Below are 19,381 nucleotides of genomic sequence, written 5' to 3' on the forward strand. Positions count from 1 at the left end.
TGGCCTTTGAGTTTTGTTTACCAGGGCTCACTGCAAAACCCTGTGAAGGTTTTATTTTTTTCCACTTGATTTCAAGCCATCTGTTTTCCTTCCTAAGATCTTGAGTTGCTTACAGTAAATCTGTACAGGCTTTCATGCTTACCTAGCTCCACCGCTTTCCAAGCCACACAGCCTAGAACTTTCCCCAGCATGCTCTCTCGAGTCCCAAAGATGCTCAGGGCCCTGGGGTCCTGGCTGGCTCAGAGCCAGACCTGCACAGTGCGGTGCGAGGGTGCTCCGGCCCCCAGGGAGCCAGCAGTGAGCCAGGGCCTGGCATAGGGGAGGGCCCCGGAGATACCCACTGGGTGGCTTAGGCTTGGGTGGTGGTGGGGGGAAACAACTGTGAAGAGACCCTTTTCATGCCTCAGACCCTTGGCATTCGCTACAGGGGCAACTTGGGCCGTCCAAAGGCAGTCTTGGAAGTCCAAAATAGGCAGTAGTTTGTCATGTGCTGAAGTAATTTTTAACAGCGCCAGCCAGGCATCACGGTGAGGGGTAGCAGCCACACCATGGTGGCTTTGTTGCTCTTTGTAACTTTCTCCAGGAGAGGAAAAATAACAGCACCTTTTCTTTCTTTGTGGAAATAGCCCTGAAATGAAAGCCAACCGTGAGTGTTGGTAATGCAAAGGCGAGTGATGGAAACTTGATTCTTAGCCAGTGTAAGCAGAAAACAGCGCTGCTAATTGATTCATATCAAAAGCCCAGGGCTTTAAGAGTAGCTGGATCCAGGAACCAGACGGTGTCTTTGGGACATCGCGTCCCTCCTTCTGTCCTGTCACACTTCTTTCCTCTGTCTTGTCTGTGTCCTCAGGAGGCCCCTGCTGTGTGGTGGGCTCTGGCGGGCCCAGCGGAGAAGAGGCCCTCTCGCCAGCACTCCTCAGCCCTGCCGGCAGCTATGACCCCATTCCTGACACCTTTGGTGGCCGGGCCTGGGCTCTATCCGTCATGGGGGCCCAGAAGGCAGGCAGAACCCACAGAGGTGTACCACGCTGGCTGGGAAAGGGATGCACTGGATTTTGGGACGTGTCAAGGAACAGGAGGGAAGATGTGAGTTTGGGGGAGGGTCAGACCTGGGCTTTAATGGAGGCCCCCACTGGTTCCTCTCAGAAATGAAGAAAAGAAAGGACAACGTTTCCAGATCCAGCGGAACTCACTGAGTCAGAGACCACCTTCGCAGTGGGTGGGCTTGTGGCATAAGGATTTGAGCAGTGGGCTATTCTTATTGAGAATCCCAGGCTTGGTGGTCCCAGATGTGCTATTGTGATGGGAGGGGGTAGATGGGATACCCCTCAGGTTCTTCCTCCACCCTCCCGCTGCACCCGCCTGGACTCCTCCAGCCCAGAATAATGTACTGCACACAGAACCACCCAGACCAGGCGCCCCGACCTCACACAGATAGCAACTGCTCTGTGCACCTTGAACAAAGCCCTTGGCCTCCCTCACCTGGGTCTCCCACATGCAGCATGAGAGACCCAACATGGTGGCTAAGGGCCCTGCCTACCCGACATGCCAACATCTTTTGCATATAAGCTAGGGAACAGGAGGAGAGGGACTTCCTCATCGAACTCCAAGTCAGCTTAACCTTGATTCAGATTAGGGCAGAGGCCATGCTAGCGAGCTCTTTTAGCACATGTGTCTGAAGAGGCCAAGGTGATGCGCGGCAGATAGACCCAAAGGGCTGTGGGTACCTTTGTCGTTGGAAATAGGAGACCCTCCACTCAGACCCCACTTCCTTACACTGACCCTCCTTCCTCTCTCTGGCCACCTGCTCCTGTGTCCCCTCCATAGTGGCCCAGAGCCGTGTCCTGTAGATCTCACTGGCTCCCTCTGGGGGCCCTGTGAAGCCCTCTCGCCACATGGAAGGCAGGGGCTGGAGACCCAGCCTCGCTGGAGGTGGAGGAGAGAGAGGTCCTCATTGTCACCTTGGGCTTTTGGGGCTTGCAGTAACCCAAGGGGGCAGGCCCAGAGGCCTGAGGCCATTATCCCATTTTACAGATGTGGGAACCAAGGATCTAAGATTTTAGGGCAGGTTGGTGGCAAGCTGACACCATCCTTGAGTGTCCTGGCTTCCAGGCTAAGACCCTGTGCCCGCATCCCCATCTGGACTGGGGGAGGAGTGACAGGCACTGCCCCAGTGTGTCTGCCGACTTAGAAGGCGAAGTGGGAACCGAGACCCCCAAGTAGGCCCATACCAAACCAGAAGCGGTCCAACAGCTTCATTCTCCATTTAATTTCAGCCGGCATAGTCTGGGCAAAGCAAGCCTGGTTCCAGGCTGCTAGGGCGGCAAGTCACGGCTGGTGAGTGCCAGTGGGGTGTGGCTGAGGGCAGGAGGTCTGCCCATGGGCACTGAGTCTCCCATGGCAGAGGAGGGCGACTAAGCCCAGACCCCACTGGACTTAGTGGCAGAGCTGAGAGAATGTCCTGACATTCTGTGCATCTAGCACTCCTACCCATTCACCTAAGAGCTATCCCTCCATGTTCCTCAAAGGGCTTGGGTGTCCAGATAAAGAGCATGGGCCTCAGGAGGAGGGAGAAGCAATTAACTTTTTGGAAGAATCTTCTGTTCCAGGCCAACCTTGGCTGCTTGGGTGGGAAGCTTCCTTCCGCCTGCCTCTGCACATCTCCTGGGATTCAGCTTCTGGAGCCTATTCCATCAGGGCCTTCCTTAGAGCTTCTCCTGGGACGGGTGTGGGCCAGGCTCACATAATTTAGGGCCCATTTGCTGTGCATCTGCAGAGTTAGAGCCTGGGTGCCAGGTGGCGGGGGGAGGCAGATGGACACAACATAACCCTGGCCCTCAAAGTCCTTCTGCCAGGAGGGACAAACCAGGCGCAGGAAAAGCATTGGCGAGTGCTCTTAGGAAAGGGCCAGCTGAGGAGAGATGGGGCACATCTGTCCTGGGACGAGGGAGCTATCTTTATGGAGGAGGTGACATTTAGCAGGGCTCTGAGGGATATGTGGGAAGGGTTTTGGCAGGCAATGAGAACAAAGCAGGCAAAGGCCAGTGGTGGGGTTTGCAGAGAACAATTGCATAAGGTCTGGTTGGAAAGGACGGTGCCAGCACGTGGGGAGAGGTCTAGTGGGTGGTGAGGCGGAAGGCAGCTTGGGAAGGGCCTGGACACCTCTGCTTTCCCTTCCTTCCGGCTCCTTTCTCTCCACCCGTGCACCTTGGCCCTTCCTCTGCAGGGCCCTGCCTGGAGAGGGGAAGTAACAGCCACCCCCTCCAACTTGTGGGGCTCTCTGCAGTGTGCAAGGCCCTTTTATGGCCTTGACCCTTATGGAAACAACTCTTTGATGTGCGTATTGTTGTCCCCGGCAGGGGATGACACAGAAAGCCATTTGCTGAAGGTCACACAGTGCACCTGACAGCCAGGTGTCCTGCCTCATCGCCCACTCCCTGCAGGCCTTCCTGGGAAAATAGTCAACATCCACTCTACCCAAATCCTTGTTAGATATTCGTAGCTAAATTTCGACCGCTCGCAAGCCTCCATGTATTCTGGGTTCTTGGCCGCGACACGAGTAGTTGAGGTTACTGGAATCGTGACCTCTCGGTCATTGTGTTTTTAGTTGTTATTATTGTTGTTATCGTAGGAAAAAGGAAGTGACATTTACCAAATGCCAGATGCTTTATATAGTTCATGTCCTTCAGTTCTCACAGCAATCTGTGGTAGAGGGAGGCACCGTCCCACCCCTCCTGCTGGGGGAACCAGCGTCGGAGAGGGGACAGCCAAGAAGTGGCAGTGACTGGATTTGAATCCAGGGCCCCCTGACCTCAGAGCCCAGGTTCTCTTAGTTGCTCCATAGCTGCCCTTCTCCCTACTGATTGGTCCTCAAAAGTCAACAGAATTCTCAAGGGAGGGGGCGGAGTGGGGTGTGGTGGTGGCCCCGGGGCCTGGCGCCACCTTGGGGTCAGGTGGAGGGGAGGTGTCTGGCCCGACCCTCCTGAGTTAATTACCACCCATTTTAGGCTTGATGTTTTAAACATCAGAGTCATGAACCAGACAATTTCACATCCCAGAAGGTCCCTAGAGACCCCTTGTTCCAGTCCTCTGGTTTTATAAGTGAAGACACAGGCTGAGAGAGAGGCAGGGACTTGCCTGAGGTCACTCAGCCAGTCTGAGGCCGAGCTGGCCACGACTCCACCTCGCAGACATTGATTTTAGGTGAGTGGCTTTGACTATAGACTGGAACCGTGTCTCTAGGCCACTTAGACATATTTCTGCTTATTCGGAAACTTCTGTACAAGATCCTCAGGTTCACATGTTCAGATGCATGTTGGGGAGGTTGTAGGGTGAAGGGACAAGCCATGCCCCAGTCAGGGAGGGTGGGACCAGGAGTGGGGCTTGAAGGCTCCCGGATCTGCCTGGAGCTGGCCCGCCAGGCTGACCATCCCGTGTTCCAGGCCACAGGGGACACTGTGTGACATTGGCACTGGGGACACAGTCCTGGCCTGCTGACTGCCTGTGTGACCACAAGACCGCAAGTCCCTTCTCCTCTCTGGTTCTCTAGTTTCCCCCTTAGAAAGATGGAGATGGGGGCCTTTGCTCTTCTGGCCTCATGAGGCTTCAGAGAGGATGGTGTCTTTGAGGGAGATGACAGATTCTGCAGGTTCAAGGCTCAAGCATTGTAAGCTGCTCAGTGGCAGAACCTCTGTCCCTTTGAGATGTGTGACAAGGAATGACTGGGAGGAGGCAGCAGAGCCCCAGCCCAGCTTTGGGGGCTGAATCTGGGCTGGCCTCTGTCACTAGCTCTGGTCCACTTGTGTTCTTTCGCTAGGCATCTATTTTGCCATCTGCATAGTGCTGAGCCCGGAGGGCCCTGCCAGCCCTGGTGTCCTCTTCGTTCTGTTTCTGGGTACAGTGCATTGTCTCTGGGACCTCTCAATGGGGGCACAGCTGGGCGAAGTGGTCCTTGCTGGCATCCCAGGAAGAGCTCTCTCTTCCCCTTCCTCCGGATACCTCTGACGGGGGCCGTCACTCGGACTGTGGGTCCAGGGTCTTGCCCTCTGCTCCCAGAACGCTGAAGAGCTCAGTGGTGGGGCAGCTAGGGCTGAGCCCCTCCTCCTAAGGTTCCCTGCCCTGGGCAAGTCCATTCAGGCTTCTCCTACACGGTGCTTCTTGGGATCCAGAACCCAGGTAGGCTCCTCCCTGAAGGGGTCCCCAGCGCGCAACAGCCTCAGGGGGCAGACTGCATCAAGCCCTGGCTTCTCCCCGCTCCTGGCACCTGTGTCCCCAGGCTGTGCAGGATTACTTCAGGGCCCAGCGTTTGTCCAGTCCTCAGGTAGCCTGTGGAAGGGACAGCCTGCCTATTAGACTGGAATGGTTATCAATCCCACGGAAGGGCTCATCGTTGCTTGTGGCTCAGAAGCCCAGAAAGTGTGGGAGCCTCAGAGCTCAGGCAGCCCCTCCTTTGATTCAGCCCCTGCTCCCAGGACACTGCGTGCCTTGGACACCTGGGGGTACCCCAGAGGGGCCCCAGAGGCTAGGAGAAGGAGAAGGATGGGATGCTTTCGGAGTAGCTCATGCATTTGGCTTCTGCCTAGAAGATGTCACTGGAAGAGAGAGCTCTGAGTCTAAACAGATGTTGGGGGCCACTTGTGTTAGTTTGCTAGAGCTGCTGTAACAAAATGCCACAGCCTGGGTGGCTTAAAGAGTAGGAACTCACAGCTCTGGAATCTGGAAGTTCAAGATCAAAGCGTGAGCAGGGATGGTTTCCTCTGAGGCCTCTCGCCTGGGCCTGTAGGTGGCTGCCACCTTCTGTGTCCTCACATGGTGTTTTCCCTGCCAGGATGCATCCCTGGTGTCCCTCTGTGTGTCCAAGTTTCCTCTTCTTGAAAGGACACCAGTCAGTTTGGGTCAGGGCCTACGCTAATGGGCTCAGTGAACTTAAATCACTCCTTTAAAGGCCCTGTCTCCAAATACAGCCACATTCTCAGGTACTGGGGTCAGGGCTTCAACATATGAATGGGGGGGGGGTGCGGGGCACAGTTTTGGGGGGGGTGCGGGGCACAGTTCAGCCCATGACACCATTCATCTGGTGCATGCAAGTCCCTTATGTCACAGAAGGGGATACTGAGGCTGGAGAGGAGAGGTTTGCCACCACACCGCAGGCCAGGGCTGGAACTCGGGCCTGGTGATGGCCCTGCCCTTTGAATTGCCCTGTCTCTGGGCAGAGCAGAAGCCGTTTTTCCTTTGCTCAAGGACTCCTGACACTCAGCTCTCCAGGGATTTCCCCTAGAGGGAGGTCTGGGCATCTAGATTTGCCAAAGTTGTAAATCTCTTAAGCCCTAAGCTGCTCCCTGGCGTCTCCTGAATGCCCTAATGTGAAATGCAGACGTTCCTCCCTTTCAAGCTCCGTGCTCACTCCTGAATTTCCCATCGTGTTTGCACCTAAGGATGCAATTACCATTTCCTCCCATTGTCCTTTCCGCCTGTACCCCTGTGCTCAGCTGACGCAGGCTCTCAGACCCGCTGGGTGAGCACGAGGCTGTGAGATTATGAAGATCAGACCGCTTCTGAAAGCTTCAGGCTGGCTTGGGGCCAGCGATGCTTATCGGTCCACCCAGGGCTCCTTTGAGGTTATTTTCTTCTCTTCAGAAGATGCCCGTATATGCTGCAGAGAGCGTTTCCATCAATTCTTCTGCCTGAGCTAGCGCCAGTCGAGCGCTGCCCGCGGCCATTTGGCGCCCCAGCCTGCTCCTTCCCGGGCCTGCTGGGCTGTCTCTGGTGGGTGAGCCTCCCTGGCCGTTCCCAGGACCCCCAGGCCTCCATGCTTCTCCGCTGGGCCCCTGCAGGGCCAACCCCAGCCCATATGCCCATTTGGACCGCAAAGCATCCCCATTTGGCCACGGTTATTAAAAACCACAAGAAAGTGTTTTCTCCTACAAAGGTCATGGAGCTTGAGTTTCTAGACTCGTTTGGGAAAGATACAGGGGCCAGAGTGGTTTAGGTTTGTGGACTTTCGGCAGATCTTAGATTTAAAGCATAAAATTGAGACCAGGTTTCTCTTCTCTTGCACTAAAAGGGAAAACAAACATCGCGATTGCTGAGCCCTTTCCTCTGGGCGGTCTGTCTGTGGTCTCTTTGGGGTGGGGCCGGAGGAGGCAGGCCGGGCCGCGGGCACGGTGCTGGGCTGGCAGCAAGCCCCGGGGCCTGTGCAGCAGCCTCGTGTCACCCCCAGCGATACCGTGCTGGGACTTTCCATGCCTGTAAAATACAGTCATCCTTGCTTCACCGGGGACGAGGCTGAAATTAGCATCCCCGGACACGTTCCATAGATGACGGCTCCTTTCCTCTTTGCTCATCCGCGGTTCTGGTGGACAATGACAGTCTTCTGGAGGATTTAGGTGGGGGTAGGTGAAAGGAATTGTGTCCTAGTGGTGGGCTTTCTAGATGGTAGGAGAGCTTTGAGATTCATGGAGGGGTGGGGTTGCCTCCTGGTGCTGGCCCCGCGTATGACAGAGTCACTGCTGACAATGACACCTGGTTTCCAGCTCCATACAGCCCTAGAAGTCGGTTTCTTCTTCGAGGGATGTGTTTCGGCAAAGGGGCTTTTCACCTCCTGCCTTTTAGGGGCCCCCTTCTGAGGGTAGAGCCACTGTGGTAACCTGGGGTCAGGGGAGCACAGGCCTCCAAGACTGGCTTCTGGGTCCTCCACCAGCTCCATAGCCCAAGGCCAAGTGCCCCGGGCAAGTCAGTATTCTCAAAGCCTTGGTTTGCTCTTGGGGTTGGAGGAATAATGGTAGTATGGGGTACAGGGTCTGTGCCCAGGCGGTGGCAGTTACTGTCTCAGGACTCAAGCAGGCATTAGAGACTGTTGCTGCCACTGAACAGACTCGCAGACAGATGTCCAGAGATGGACCGGGATGTCCCTGCCCCCACTGTTAGTAAGCAACAGTTGGGATGTGAAAGCAGGACGCTGGATTCCAATTGCAGGGGCCTTTCTGCCGTGTCACTCCTCTGTCGCCGTTCTCCGTGTCGGCAGTGGCCCTGGTGAAGCCAGCGTGGAGGCCGCTGCCCAGAGCAGAGTGAGTGTGAACTGAGGAGTCCTGGCTTCCCCCCAGACCCGGAGCTCACCCGGTGAGGCTTGCCCAGGAGCGTCAGGCAGAGGCATCCTAATACCATCCCTTCTGTGTTTTCCAGGGTTCGCCAGGACTTCGACGTCCCCACCAGCCACCTGATTGGAGCACATGGATACTGCACCCAGGTAGGGGGTGCAGTGGGGCGCCGGGCAGCTGGGTGCTTCTTTTCCTTCCTCCTCCCTTCTTTCTTTGCTCGTGCCAGCTCCCCTCCTCCCCCCACCTCCCCCCTCCCCCAAGCGGCTCTCATGTGCCAGCCTCTTTTGGGCTTCACTGTCATGGAGACCTAGAAAGGCCACTCAGTTCAGCTTCCACTTCTGGAGAGCTTGCTGCACCAGACCTGTGTGCTTGGCACTGCAGGGGGTGCAAGAGGGGCTGAGGACACAGCCAGGCGCTGCATAGCCCAGAGCCCCAGCCAGAGCCCCGGGGGCACATCGGGGGCTCTGGGCCAGCTGGGGAGATGAGGGCCATGGCACCCTTTATGTTTGCACGGGACATTGTCCTGGCAATAACCCTCCCCTCTGCAGCCTCACAAAGGGGCCCTCGGGGGGCCTGATGGAGCAGGGGGTCCCTTAGCACAGTTGCTTATCATCGATCCTCCCAGATGTGCGGTGATACCAGAGAAGCGATCTGTTCGTGATCCTTTCAGTGAGCATCAGGACTGGGAGCTAGATGTTATTCCTGGCTTCCGTCTGTGCCTTTCTCGGCATGGCCAGGCCTCCCAGAGTGGCCCCCGGGCCATCGTTATATCTGCTCCTCGATGCACACGGGAACAGCATGTGTAGCACAGACAGGCTGGGCAGAATTGCTCAGGCCCAAACGAGGACCTTGTCCCGACGGTCCTGGCTCACTTGTGCCATCTCTGCAAACACCTGGGTACTGTGCAGGGGCCAGCTCCAGAGCTGCAGTTTGTGCTGGCAACCCGAGGGACTATGGGGTTGACTGATGCCCACCTTCCTAGAGAAAGGCCTCAGGGTAAGTGGCCGTCCGGGATGGCCCAGTGCCCCCTCTGGGTGCCTGCCTTCTCTGTGGGAGCTTCCCCGTCAGCAGGGAAAGAGAGATGTGACCAAGGGTGGGCACTCAAGCAGAGCGCAGAGGATGCCAGACCAGAATCTCTGGCTAGTTCTGAGCTGTGTTCACGGTTTCACACACAAATGAGCTGGGCTGATTTTCTTCCCCTCCCCGAGCCTCAGTTTCCTCATTTGTAGTATAAGGAGTTTGGATTAGACCAGTGCTTCTTAAACTCTGATGTGTATATGAGCCCCGCCCCGGGAGGCTTGTTGAAGAGCGGGCTCAGATTCGATGGGTCCAGCCCGGGGTCTGAGGTTCTGAATTTCTAACAGGCTTCCCAGAGCAGGTGATGCTGCTGGTCCACAGACCACACTTTGAGTAGCAAGGGGCTACATGACCACTGAGCTTTGCCACTGCATGATTTTGAGACTTGGGGCAGGGAGCCGTGTGTTGCCCCTTTTCCCTCATTTCAAGAGGGCCTTCTGCTCTGAGGAAGGTTGGACACAGATGGGGTGCAGGGGCCTTTTACTTCTCCTTGAAAACCAGATGGGAATACTCGAACCCATCTGAAAAAGGCCGTGCCTTTCCTAGCGGCCACTGCCTCTGAGGTACAGTATCTCAGAGCAGACATTTCCTCCAAATTTTTTCTCGTTTCCTCTGCAAGGACACAATGGGGCCCCTTTGCTGTCTGCCTCCAATGGGGTTCGCTCTCTGGCCATCAGAGGGGACGTCTTTTACTGCCACCAGGGCAGGGGTCTTGGTGTTGACGGAGGGATTTACTAACGGGAGCGTGGCTTTTACAGTTCAGGGGAAAACACTCCTGTGAACTCTCACCTCCAAAGTTTATGCTGGGAAAGGGCTATTCTGGCCGTTCCCAAGTAGCATGGGGGCGATGGCCGCCTGCTGGCCTTATAGGCACTCCAGAGCAGATAGAGTGGGTGACGCAGAGGGTCCAGCCTGCCCAGGTGCTGAGGCTGGGCTCACGCAGCTCTTTCTCCAGGGGTGCAGCAGACACTCAGCGGCCACCCTTCTGGGATCTTTAGCAGCCAGCTGGTACCCTGAGGGTAACAAGTGAGGGGCGAGGGAAGGACACCAGGCAGGGAGGCGGAAAATGTGGACAGAAGTCCAGCGCTGTCACTAACTAGCCGTGGGGCCTGGGTAAATGCTTTCCCGTCTACGAGCCCCAGTGTCCCCATTCCTCACAGGGGGTTGGACCCCTCGCTGCCTTGCTTAAGGAAGAGCGCTTCCTGCCACCTTGATGCAGGGGACACTGGCTGAAGGAGACTGCCGGAGGAACAGGGCTCCACACGTCCCCGTTTCCCGGTTCTGGGGTCTGCGGGAATGTCGACCTGTTGGCCGTGCGGCACAAGTCGCATGGCTGCTGAACATGTGATGCCACCCTGGCGATGATGGCGGAGACAGAGCCAGAACCCAGACTGGGGCTCCTCGCCTCCACCTCTCTGCTTCTGCCGCCCTCCACTCTCCCTCCCTTCTCGAAGACCCCACCGTCACTGGTGAGCTCCAGATCAGGCCTGGAGCCGAGTTACTGGTGCCGCACACCATTTTCCACTTCCTGCTGCTGATAACGGGCTCTGGTCGTGTAAGATGTTATCATTGGGGGAAGCTGGGTGAAGGGTGCACAGGAACTCTCTGTGCTATTTTTACAAATCCTTCTGAATCTAAAGTTACTTCAAAATAAAAGAAGTTTAGGAAAAAAAATGCCATCCTTCACGACCCCACCCAAATGTGGCTTCTCCACAAAGTGGCTGTGACTCAGCCATGTGGTCCCATGTGTGCCTGGCCCTGGAGTGTGCCATGCACACGTTTTTATAGCCCTGGTCACATCCTACATTGTGCTTCAGCCGTGCAGGGACACACCTGATCCCCGCTTAGACCGGACACCTGAGGTCATGAGCCATTCTTTCCCTCCTGACAGGACACCCCCACTCCCCTGCTGCCACCCAGAGCTGAGGACAGGGTCCTGTGCACAGCTGGCACTCAATGAAAGCCTATGGAGTAAAGATCAATGCGCTCCTAGAATCCCTCGGCTGGGGCCGCTGGCAGCTTTCCCGAGGGCTCGTAGGAACTCAGTCCCAGCCCCCTGTAATTTCGGTCTCTCTCCCTCCTTGCTTGCCTTCCTCTTCCACCCCTTTTCTCTTGTTCCCGACCTCCCCTGGACAAACCCTCCCTCTTTCTTTAATCTGCAGGAACTTGTCAATCTGCTCCTGACCGGGAAAGCGGTGTCCAATGTTTTCAACGATGTGGTTGAGCTAGATTCTGGGAACGGGAACATCACACTGCTGAAAGGCATTGCTGCGCGCAGCGACATCGGATTCCTATCTCTGTTTGAGCACTACAACGTGTGCCAGGTACCGGCGGCTCAGGTCTCTGGAGACAGAAGGGCCCGGCTCCCTGGGACGGGTGAGAAGGAAAACGGGGGGGGGGGGGGGGGAGAAGTTCCACTCCAGGTCCCAGAGCTGGTCCAGGTCCCAGAGCTGGTCCAGGCACAATCACAGCGGGTTTGGAAAGCAGTATAGCTTCACCGCTATCGAGTATAGGCACGTAATTCACCCCCAAAGCCAGCCAATACCATCTTCTGGGAAAGGTTGTTTCAAAGGGACTCCTGGGGATTTATAGTGTGATCGTGGGCCAGAGTGGGTGCAGTTGTCATGCACACGCACACGTGTGTGTACGTGTTGGGGGGGGCAGGTGTTGGGATGGGGTCTTCTCCGGGGACAGGGGATTTGAGCTCTTCGGCCATGTCGTAGTTTCCCAGGGCTGCCACAACAAAGCACCACAAAGTGCGTGCTTAAAAGAGTAGAGATTGTCCGGGAGCAGAAGTTCTCCCCGAAGAAGTCCAAAATCAAGGCGTTGGCAGGGCCGTGTCCCTGCTGAAAGCTACTGAGAGAATCCATCCTCCTCTCTTCTGGCTTTTGCCGTTTTCTGACAACTTTTGGCATTCTTTGGCTTGTGGATTCATCATGCCAATCTCTGCCTGTCGTCATGTGGCCATCTTCTCCCCGTGGGCCTCCTCCTTTTCTTAGAAGGAAGGATGTCGGTCATGTTGGGCTAAGGGCCCACTCTACTCCACTAACCTCCGCTTAATTGGTTACATCTACAACAACCCTATTTCCAAATAAGGTCACACTCTGAAGTACTGGGGGCTAGGATCTCAACATGTTTTTGTGGAGGGCACAATTCAACCCCTAACAGGCCACCCATGTATTTGCTAGTGTACTAGTCCCTTTCCCTCCCCTCTCCCTGCAGCCAGAGTCCTGGAAAGGGCTGAGCCCAAGGCAAAGCTGGGCAGGGTAGGGTGACCGTATGTCTATAGAGTGGGCAGGGCCACCGGGCCCTGGGTTCCTGTCTAGCCTACCGCTGGACCTTGTCTGAACATCAGTTTTTGTGTCTTCAGAGAAGACATTGTTCTCTGGTTGATTTCGTGGTGCTCTTCTTGCATGACCACAGGGTCAGGTATCCTGTCCCATTGCTAATGGGCCATGTGGCATGGTTGCACATCCAGATTCCCTCTCTGGGTGACACCCCTTCTCCCATGGACAGGAAGCCAACCGGTGGCTTCCAAAGACTTAGGGAGAAAAGAATGATAGGGCTCCCTCCCTGATTTGCTGGTGTCAGGAGGGAGCCCAGGAATGTGGCCACGTGGCCCATGAGAAGCACCAGGGCCCCTGAGCATCCCTGGGTGGGCTCTGAAAGCATTTAGCCCGAAATTCCATGGGCTGAGAAAGGTAACCTTGGCCAGGCTCGTGGAATCTCCAGGCTTACCATGAGCCCTGGTTTCATTCTTGTGTTGAGGGCGTTGGTCAAAAAGTAAACTATTTTCCTTCGGTCTGTGGAGGATAATTGATGGGAACATCAATTGGGGGTCGTCTTTCCCTTGGAATAAATTGCTGATTGAAGAAATTCAGGCCCTACAAGGATCCGGATTTTTGAATCCACACGGATGCCCCTCTGCTGTTATATGCTTGGCTGAAGCCTGGGGCTCGTATCTCCCTGCAGCAAGGGGGATTTGCTCCTCTGCCTTGAGGCTGCAAGCTCTTTAAGGAAGACTTTCTCTCCCAGATGGCAAAACTGGGCCTGACTGTCATTCAGCCTGTCCTGAGCTTCTCAGTGCAGCTTCTGGCTGGAAGGTTCTAAGACCCTTACTGAATATGTGGGGGCTGGAGGGTAGGGAGGTCCTGCCTATTGGTGAGCTTATTAGATGCCCACACCCCGGTATGTCTGGGGGGAAGCAGAGGAAGCTCTGGGCCAAGCACCTCCTGCTGAACTAGCCAGCCTCTTGCCACAGCCCAGCTGTGTTCTGGACCCCCATCGGCTCTCCATGACCCCAGTGGGCTGGTCGTGCCTATCTGACTTGCACCTCATTCTCCCTGCCCTCGAGCTCACAAATGTGGGCTGCACGGCATTGTCGAGCTGTAGTTGGAAGGCCAGCCCCTCCTGGCTCATGGTGATTGTGGCAGTGGGGGACTGGCAGTCCAGGAAAGGACAGCATGGGACCAGGAGTTTAACTTTAGTGCTTCTCCCATGCCCTGTAGGGCACGTGCCTTGCTGCCTTCACGAAGGGATCTGAGCAAAGACTGAGCTTGGCGGGGAAGGCTCTGCCGGCTGCAGCCTCCTCCCATTTTCCCCAGCTCCGCAAATAGTACCATCCACTCACTTATTCAACCCCTGGAGCATGGCTGACCCATCACAAGGTCATGTGGCTCCTGCCCTAAGTTGTTTTTCCAGTCCGTCCATTTCTACCATGGTCCAAGCCACCAGTATTGCTGATCTAGACACCAGTGACACCTCTGGCCCCTGTCCCCACCGCCACAACCACCCCCCCCCCCCGCCCTGAGTTCTGTCCCTTCACTGAAGCCAGTGTGATCTTTAGAAGAGCAGATTGAATGACATCATTCTTTTGCTTTCCACCTGTCAGTGGTTTTCCAATCCTCTGAAAATGTTCAGGGCTGACTTGTGTCCCCTCAGAAGTTGGCACGTTGCAGTCCTAACCTTCAGAGCCTGAGAATGTGACTGGATTTGGAAAGAGGGCTTTTGAGAAGTGATTACGTTAAGATGAGGTCATTAGGGTGGCCCCTAATCCAGTTGACTAGTATCCTCGTAAGAAGAGGGGTTTAGGACATAGACACACACGAGGGCAGAGCACGTGAAGACGTAGGGAGGAGGCGGCCCGCTGCAGGCCCAGGCGAGAGGCCTCCGAGGAAACCAGCCCTGCGACACCCCGATCTGGTACCTCCGGCCTGCAGGACCATGAGGAAATAACTTTCTGCTGTTGAAGCCACCCAGTCTGTGGCACTTTGTTATGGCGGCCCGAGCAAACTAATGCAGACTGAAATCCCAAACTTCCCACAACTTACAAGACCCTATGAGACTTGCCCCTGCTTTTTCCTCCCTTCACATTTTGACTTAACTGTCACTTCCTAAGGGAAGGCTTTCCTGACCTAACCACTCCATCTAAATAGGGGTCTGCTCTCACAGTCCCCTGCTACCTTGTCATTCTCCACTGTAGAATCTCAATTCTTTCCCGGAGAGGCCTCTTCTTGGTTCCAAGTGTCACATTTCATTGCTTTTGCGATGAAACTTTAAAAAAAATTTTTTTTAAATTATTTTTAATGTTTGTTTATCTTAGAGAGAGAGAGAGAGCATGCATGAGCAGGGGAGGGGCAGAGAGGGAGACACGGAATCTGAAACAGGCTCCAGGCTCTGAGCTGTCAGCACAAAGCCCGATACGGGGCTCGAACCCACCAACTGTGAGATCATCACCTGAGCCCAAGTCGGACGCTTAACCAACTGAGCCACCCAGGTGCCCCTTGAGATGCAAACTTTGTGCATATTTGAACATTTCCGAGATTTTGATGCATTAATGCAGTCGATGGTGTGTCGGACTTCAAGTGCCAGCTTGCTTTCTTTCTTAGTGAAACAAAATATAATGGCAACTTCGATGGCATCTTAGATTCAGTGAAATGCAGTGCAGATGTGTCTGGATGATTGTTTGGTTACTGTCTGTCTTCCCCGTTAACCTAGTGAGCCCCGTAAGGACAAGAGGGTTGCTGCTTCCTTCGTTACTGTACCCCCACTGTCGAACGTGGTGCCTAGGACCAGAGTGTGTCAGGTTGAATGACAGTTACCCTTAGAGATGACAGACAGCAACCCTGCCATTAATCAGATGTTGGTTCTTTTGAATCAGGGCTTTTAAGCTGGCAGTCCACGGATGGGGGTGGGGCATTCGCTCACCTCACCCTTGCAAAAGATTGAAGAATCCCCCTTTAAAAGTGATTCCTAACTGTGCTGAATGTTCGCTGTACTACGTCTACCCACCAGGAGAAAGCCTCAGACTGTACTGAGGGAAATGTGCCCCCCAGCCCTCACTCCTCACCCCAAGCCTTTGGTCAGCTACCTCCAAACCCACAGGAAGTGAATTTCATCTTTGGAAAATGTCACCCACTTGGAAGGGGCTCCTGAATGAGAAAACTCATTTATAAAGTCTCTGGGCAGCTTTTTTGCCTGTACTCTTTTGACCGTTGAATAAATAAATGGCAAGCTGCCCTATTGTCCCTCTGCTGGAAAATTCAGGGTGGCTGATTATGTAGACGCCTGCCCCCTGGCAGGTTGCATGGTTCTTTTTCCTGCAGTGAATGAGCCGTGAGTCCCCAAGAAGGCTCCCTGTTCGAGGTGATGCCCTTGCCAGAAAAGCCTCTTTTGAGCCTGGAACAGGAGCCAAGTTTGCAGTGGGGTTTAGGCACGTCCGGCCACGTCCTCTAAGGCATCTAATTCCCCCGCATCCACCAACGAGCGAGCTCTGTAGTCACGTTTTAATGTCACAAGGGGCCAGGGTGAGAGCCCTACTGGCCAGGTGGGGGTGGGGCGGGACGCTTGGAAAATGGGAAAACGAGTGCATTGTAAAGATCGCCTTCCTACCCTTTGGAGGAGGCGGCTGTTTATGGGCAAGCCTTTCACCAGGGACCTGGTTCAGGGCCTTGTGAGCACAGCCCCCCTGTCCGAGACACCCCAGCCCAAAGCCAGCTCCCAGGAGGGCTCCAAGAGGCCCCAGGAAGACCGCTCGGCCACTCTTCTGTGACAGGCCAGAGAAAGTATGCCCTTCTCCCCACTGGAAAAATAATTCCCATTCTTTCCTTAATCCGCAGGCTGTGGCTGTAAATACCTGAGCATGCAAACATCTCCCTGGGGCTGGTGGGGATTAGGCCAGAATCAGCCTGGCCCGTGGTGTGTGCAGAGCTGAATAAACCTGGGCCCGGGGTGGGGGAGAGGTGCCGCTCAAGGGAGTCACAGGTGACCGGGAGAGAGCACACACAGGGATGGCTGGTCCGAGGGGCAGAGCCAGCCGGGCACCTGAGCAGGACTTTGCGGGGAGCTCTTGCCACTTCTCTGCCCTTTGCTGGCAGAACAGCAGCAGCACTGAGGGTGTAAGGCACGTTCCATCGTATCTGCCTTTCCCGAACACCCCTCTGCCATGGAAGTCTCTGTGGGGAGCTTTCCAAAGGAGTCTCTCATCAGAAAGTGCCAGCCCTCATCCTCCCTTTCCCCTGTGTTCTTTCCCAAATGCCCTGCTAGCCCCCGGGTGTCTCCGGACATCTTTCCTGGCATCCCCTCCCTACTCCTCGCCCAGAGGCCCTCTTTCCCTTCCCCCTGGGGCTCTAAGCCCACCTGCCTTCAAGGTAAAGTCCTACCTGGTTGAAGATCCACTTCGTGCATGAGGACCTTCATTTGTCAAACATTTGCTGATGTTGACCTCGAACCTCTGCCCTTGCTGCTAGGGGTATATAGTCCAGTGTGCAGGGCAGGCCGGCGCATTGCTGTGAGGCAGTGACACACTGTAGGAGAGAAGGCGGGTACCTGGGACCTAGTACCTGGTAACCCCCCCCCCCGCCCGGGAGCTACAAGGAGGTGATTCGTGCTCCCTGCTTGGGTAACGTGGGCGACGCAGGACCCGGCAGGGGATGACCCGTGTAGCAGTGCTCTAGGTGGTGGACGGTGGGTGCAGAGGCACAGAGGCTCGCCATGCTGGCGCGTGGGGGTGCTGGTGAGAGGCTGGTGCGGCTGTGAGCCGGAGGTGTGGAAGAACCGCTTCGGAGGCCATCGTCTGGGGAGGAGAGGCTGGCTGTGAGGGAGTTTTGGAGGCAGGATGGGCGCACTGTGAATCAGCGAGGTGTGGGAGAGGAAGTGGCAAGGGTGCCTGGGTTTCCGGCCAGGGTATCTCGTAGGACTGTGTGTGAGGCAAAGGCCCAGAGAGTGCTGGGTTTGGCTCTGGGAGACCAGCTGGTGTCTGGGAGTGGTGCCTGGGCCCCCCAGCGTGGCACGCAGGCTGTGATCCCCAGCAGGGTCTCTCTGAGGCCAGCCCAACCCCGGGGTTGGATGGATGATGCTCAGGCCCTTTCCCTGGTGCTGGCGCAGACATCTCTGTCCGCTCCCTCCGCCTCTTCCAGGTGGGCTGCTTCCTGAAGACTCCGAGGTTCCCCATCTGGGTGGTGTGCAGTGAGAGCCACTTCAGCGTCCTCTTCAGCCTGCATCCGGAGCTCCTGAGGAACTGGAGGGCTGAGAGGCTCTTCGACCTGTACTACTACGACGGCCTGGCCAACCAGCAGGAGCAGATCCGGCTGACCGTCGGTGCGCTGCCCCCCGCTGGCCTGCACCCTCGGGCTTTGCACGTCCCTGGGGCAGAGAACCATGCAGACCCGGGTCTGGACTGGGGGATCAGAGATTGTGTGTTGGTGGGTCCTCCTACAGGAGGGGCCAGAGCTGGGCCTTGAGACACTGATGGCACTGGGGGGTCTAAGGTGGAGTTGAGACCACGTAGTACAGGACCTGGAATACCATGCCGACAAGTTTGGGTTCTATTCTCCAGGCAACGAGGAGCCATGGAACGTTTTGGAGCAGGAGAGTGATGAGATCAGATGTGTTTTGAGAAAGACTTTTTCTGGTAGCTGAAGCGGGCAGAAGGGTGGGGGTGAAGACTGGAGGTGGGAGGCCATGAGAAGAGTGCTGTGGTTCCGAAGAGAAGTGATGGGTGAGAACAAGAGTGGGTCCCATAGAGATGAGAAGTGGGGCAGGTGCCGGAGAGTTGGGTTGTTGGTGCCGACCGTAGGCCGAGCTTGGGTCCTGGGCTGATGAGCGGGCGCCTCTCTCTCCTGCCCCCCAGACACCACCCAGACCATCCCTGAGGACAGAGACAATGACCTTGTCCCGCCCCTCGAGCTCTGCATCAGAACCAGGTGAGTCCGGTCTGTCTCTGGCTGTGGAACCTCACCTGAGTGGCTGGGAGGTGTGGTGGTTGGGGGTGGTTGGACCTGTGGGAAGGAGGGTGGGTTTCTGGGTCTTCCCAGCCAGGAATGTGCGGTGAGGCGGGGCCCCTGCAGAATGGAAGGACTCAGTGCCTGGGGCTTGTTTGTATGGAGCGTCTTGTGGGCTCTGTGGCCCACGTGGAGACGTGTGTGACCTGTGAGGTAACCGGTCTCCAGATAGCTTCTGAGGCTGCCCCCGTGGCAGGGGTGATGGTGTGAGTAGGTGCTTCTTGAGGTAGCCACCACATGTGGCAAGTGCTGTTAGGTCCAACCAAGAGGAAGGACGGGTAGGGGGAGGGGCGGGGATAGGAAGGCGCCGGTAGGACGGTGAGAGGGCCCAACTCCTCAGTGGCCCCTAGGGTGTAGCTCACAGATGGCTTCCTGTAGCAGCAGCACCCTCGGCATTAGAGAGGAGCAGCCCCAGTCATTCTATTGGTGCGGGTTGGGCGCTCTGAACCCCGGGCCAGGGGCCCTATAGTCTCAGACACAGGGTGGGGGTCCTTGACTCCTCCAGTCCAGCTCAGACTCGGGGTGAGTCGGGGCTCACTTCACTCATGAGCCCACTGGCCAGGCCCCAGGACTGGGAATGGCACTCTGGAGGGCCACCCCCAGCCTCAGGCAGGCCCTCCACAAAGCCTTTGGGCAATGACTTGGAGGCCTTCGGGGAGCAGTGGGCGGGGGTGGGGGGGACAGGGAGGGGAAGAGGAGGCCTGGATTCCAGTGCTTTCCGGGGAAGAGGTAGAACTTGCAAGTGGTGAGCGTTGGGTTCTGGAGTTCGAACCCTGGTCTTTCTGCTTTCCGGCCATGAGCTGTTGGTCTTCCCGTCTGTGCCTCACGCTGTCAGCTGTAAGACAGGGAAAATGGGCGAGCCAAACGCAGGCTTGTTGTGAAGAACAACTAGCACTTTACCAGGTTTTCCGTAAACAGCTCTTACTA

General features: G+C 56.1%; 1 protein-coding gene across 2 annotated transcripts in view; it reads left to right on the plus strand.

The window, feature by feature from the left end:
- Positions 1 to 19,381, plus strand: part of MINDY4 (MINDY lysine 48 deubiquitinase 4) — a 110,734-nt gene that overhangs the window by 82,518 nt on the left and 8,835 nt on the right. For both annotated transcript variants that reach the window (XM_047849776.1, XM_047849775.1), the window contains exons 14-17: positions 8,182 to 8,245; positions 11,336 to 11,497; positions 17,591 to 17,771; positions 18,304 to 18,376. In XM_047849776.1, the coding sequence (XP_047705732.1) occupies positions 8,182 to 8,245; positions 11,336 to 11,497; positions 17,591 to 17,771; positions 18,304 to 18,376 (480 nt within the window). The remainder of the gene's footprint in view (positions 1 to 8,181; positions 8,246 to 11,335; positions 11,498 to 17,590; positions 17,772 to 18,303; positions 18,377 to 19,381) is intronic.

This window comes from Prionailurus viverrinus, chromosome A2 (genome assembly GCF_022837055.1).
Source record: "Prionailurus viverrinus isolate Anna chromosome A2, UM_Priviv_1.0, whole genome shotgun sequence".
Classification (NCBI taxonomy): Eukaryota; Metazoa; Chordata; class Mammalia; order Carnivora; family Felidae; genus Prionailurus; species Prionailurus viverrinus.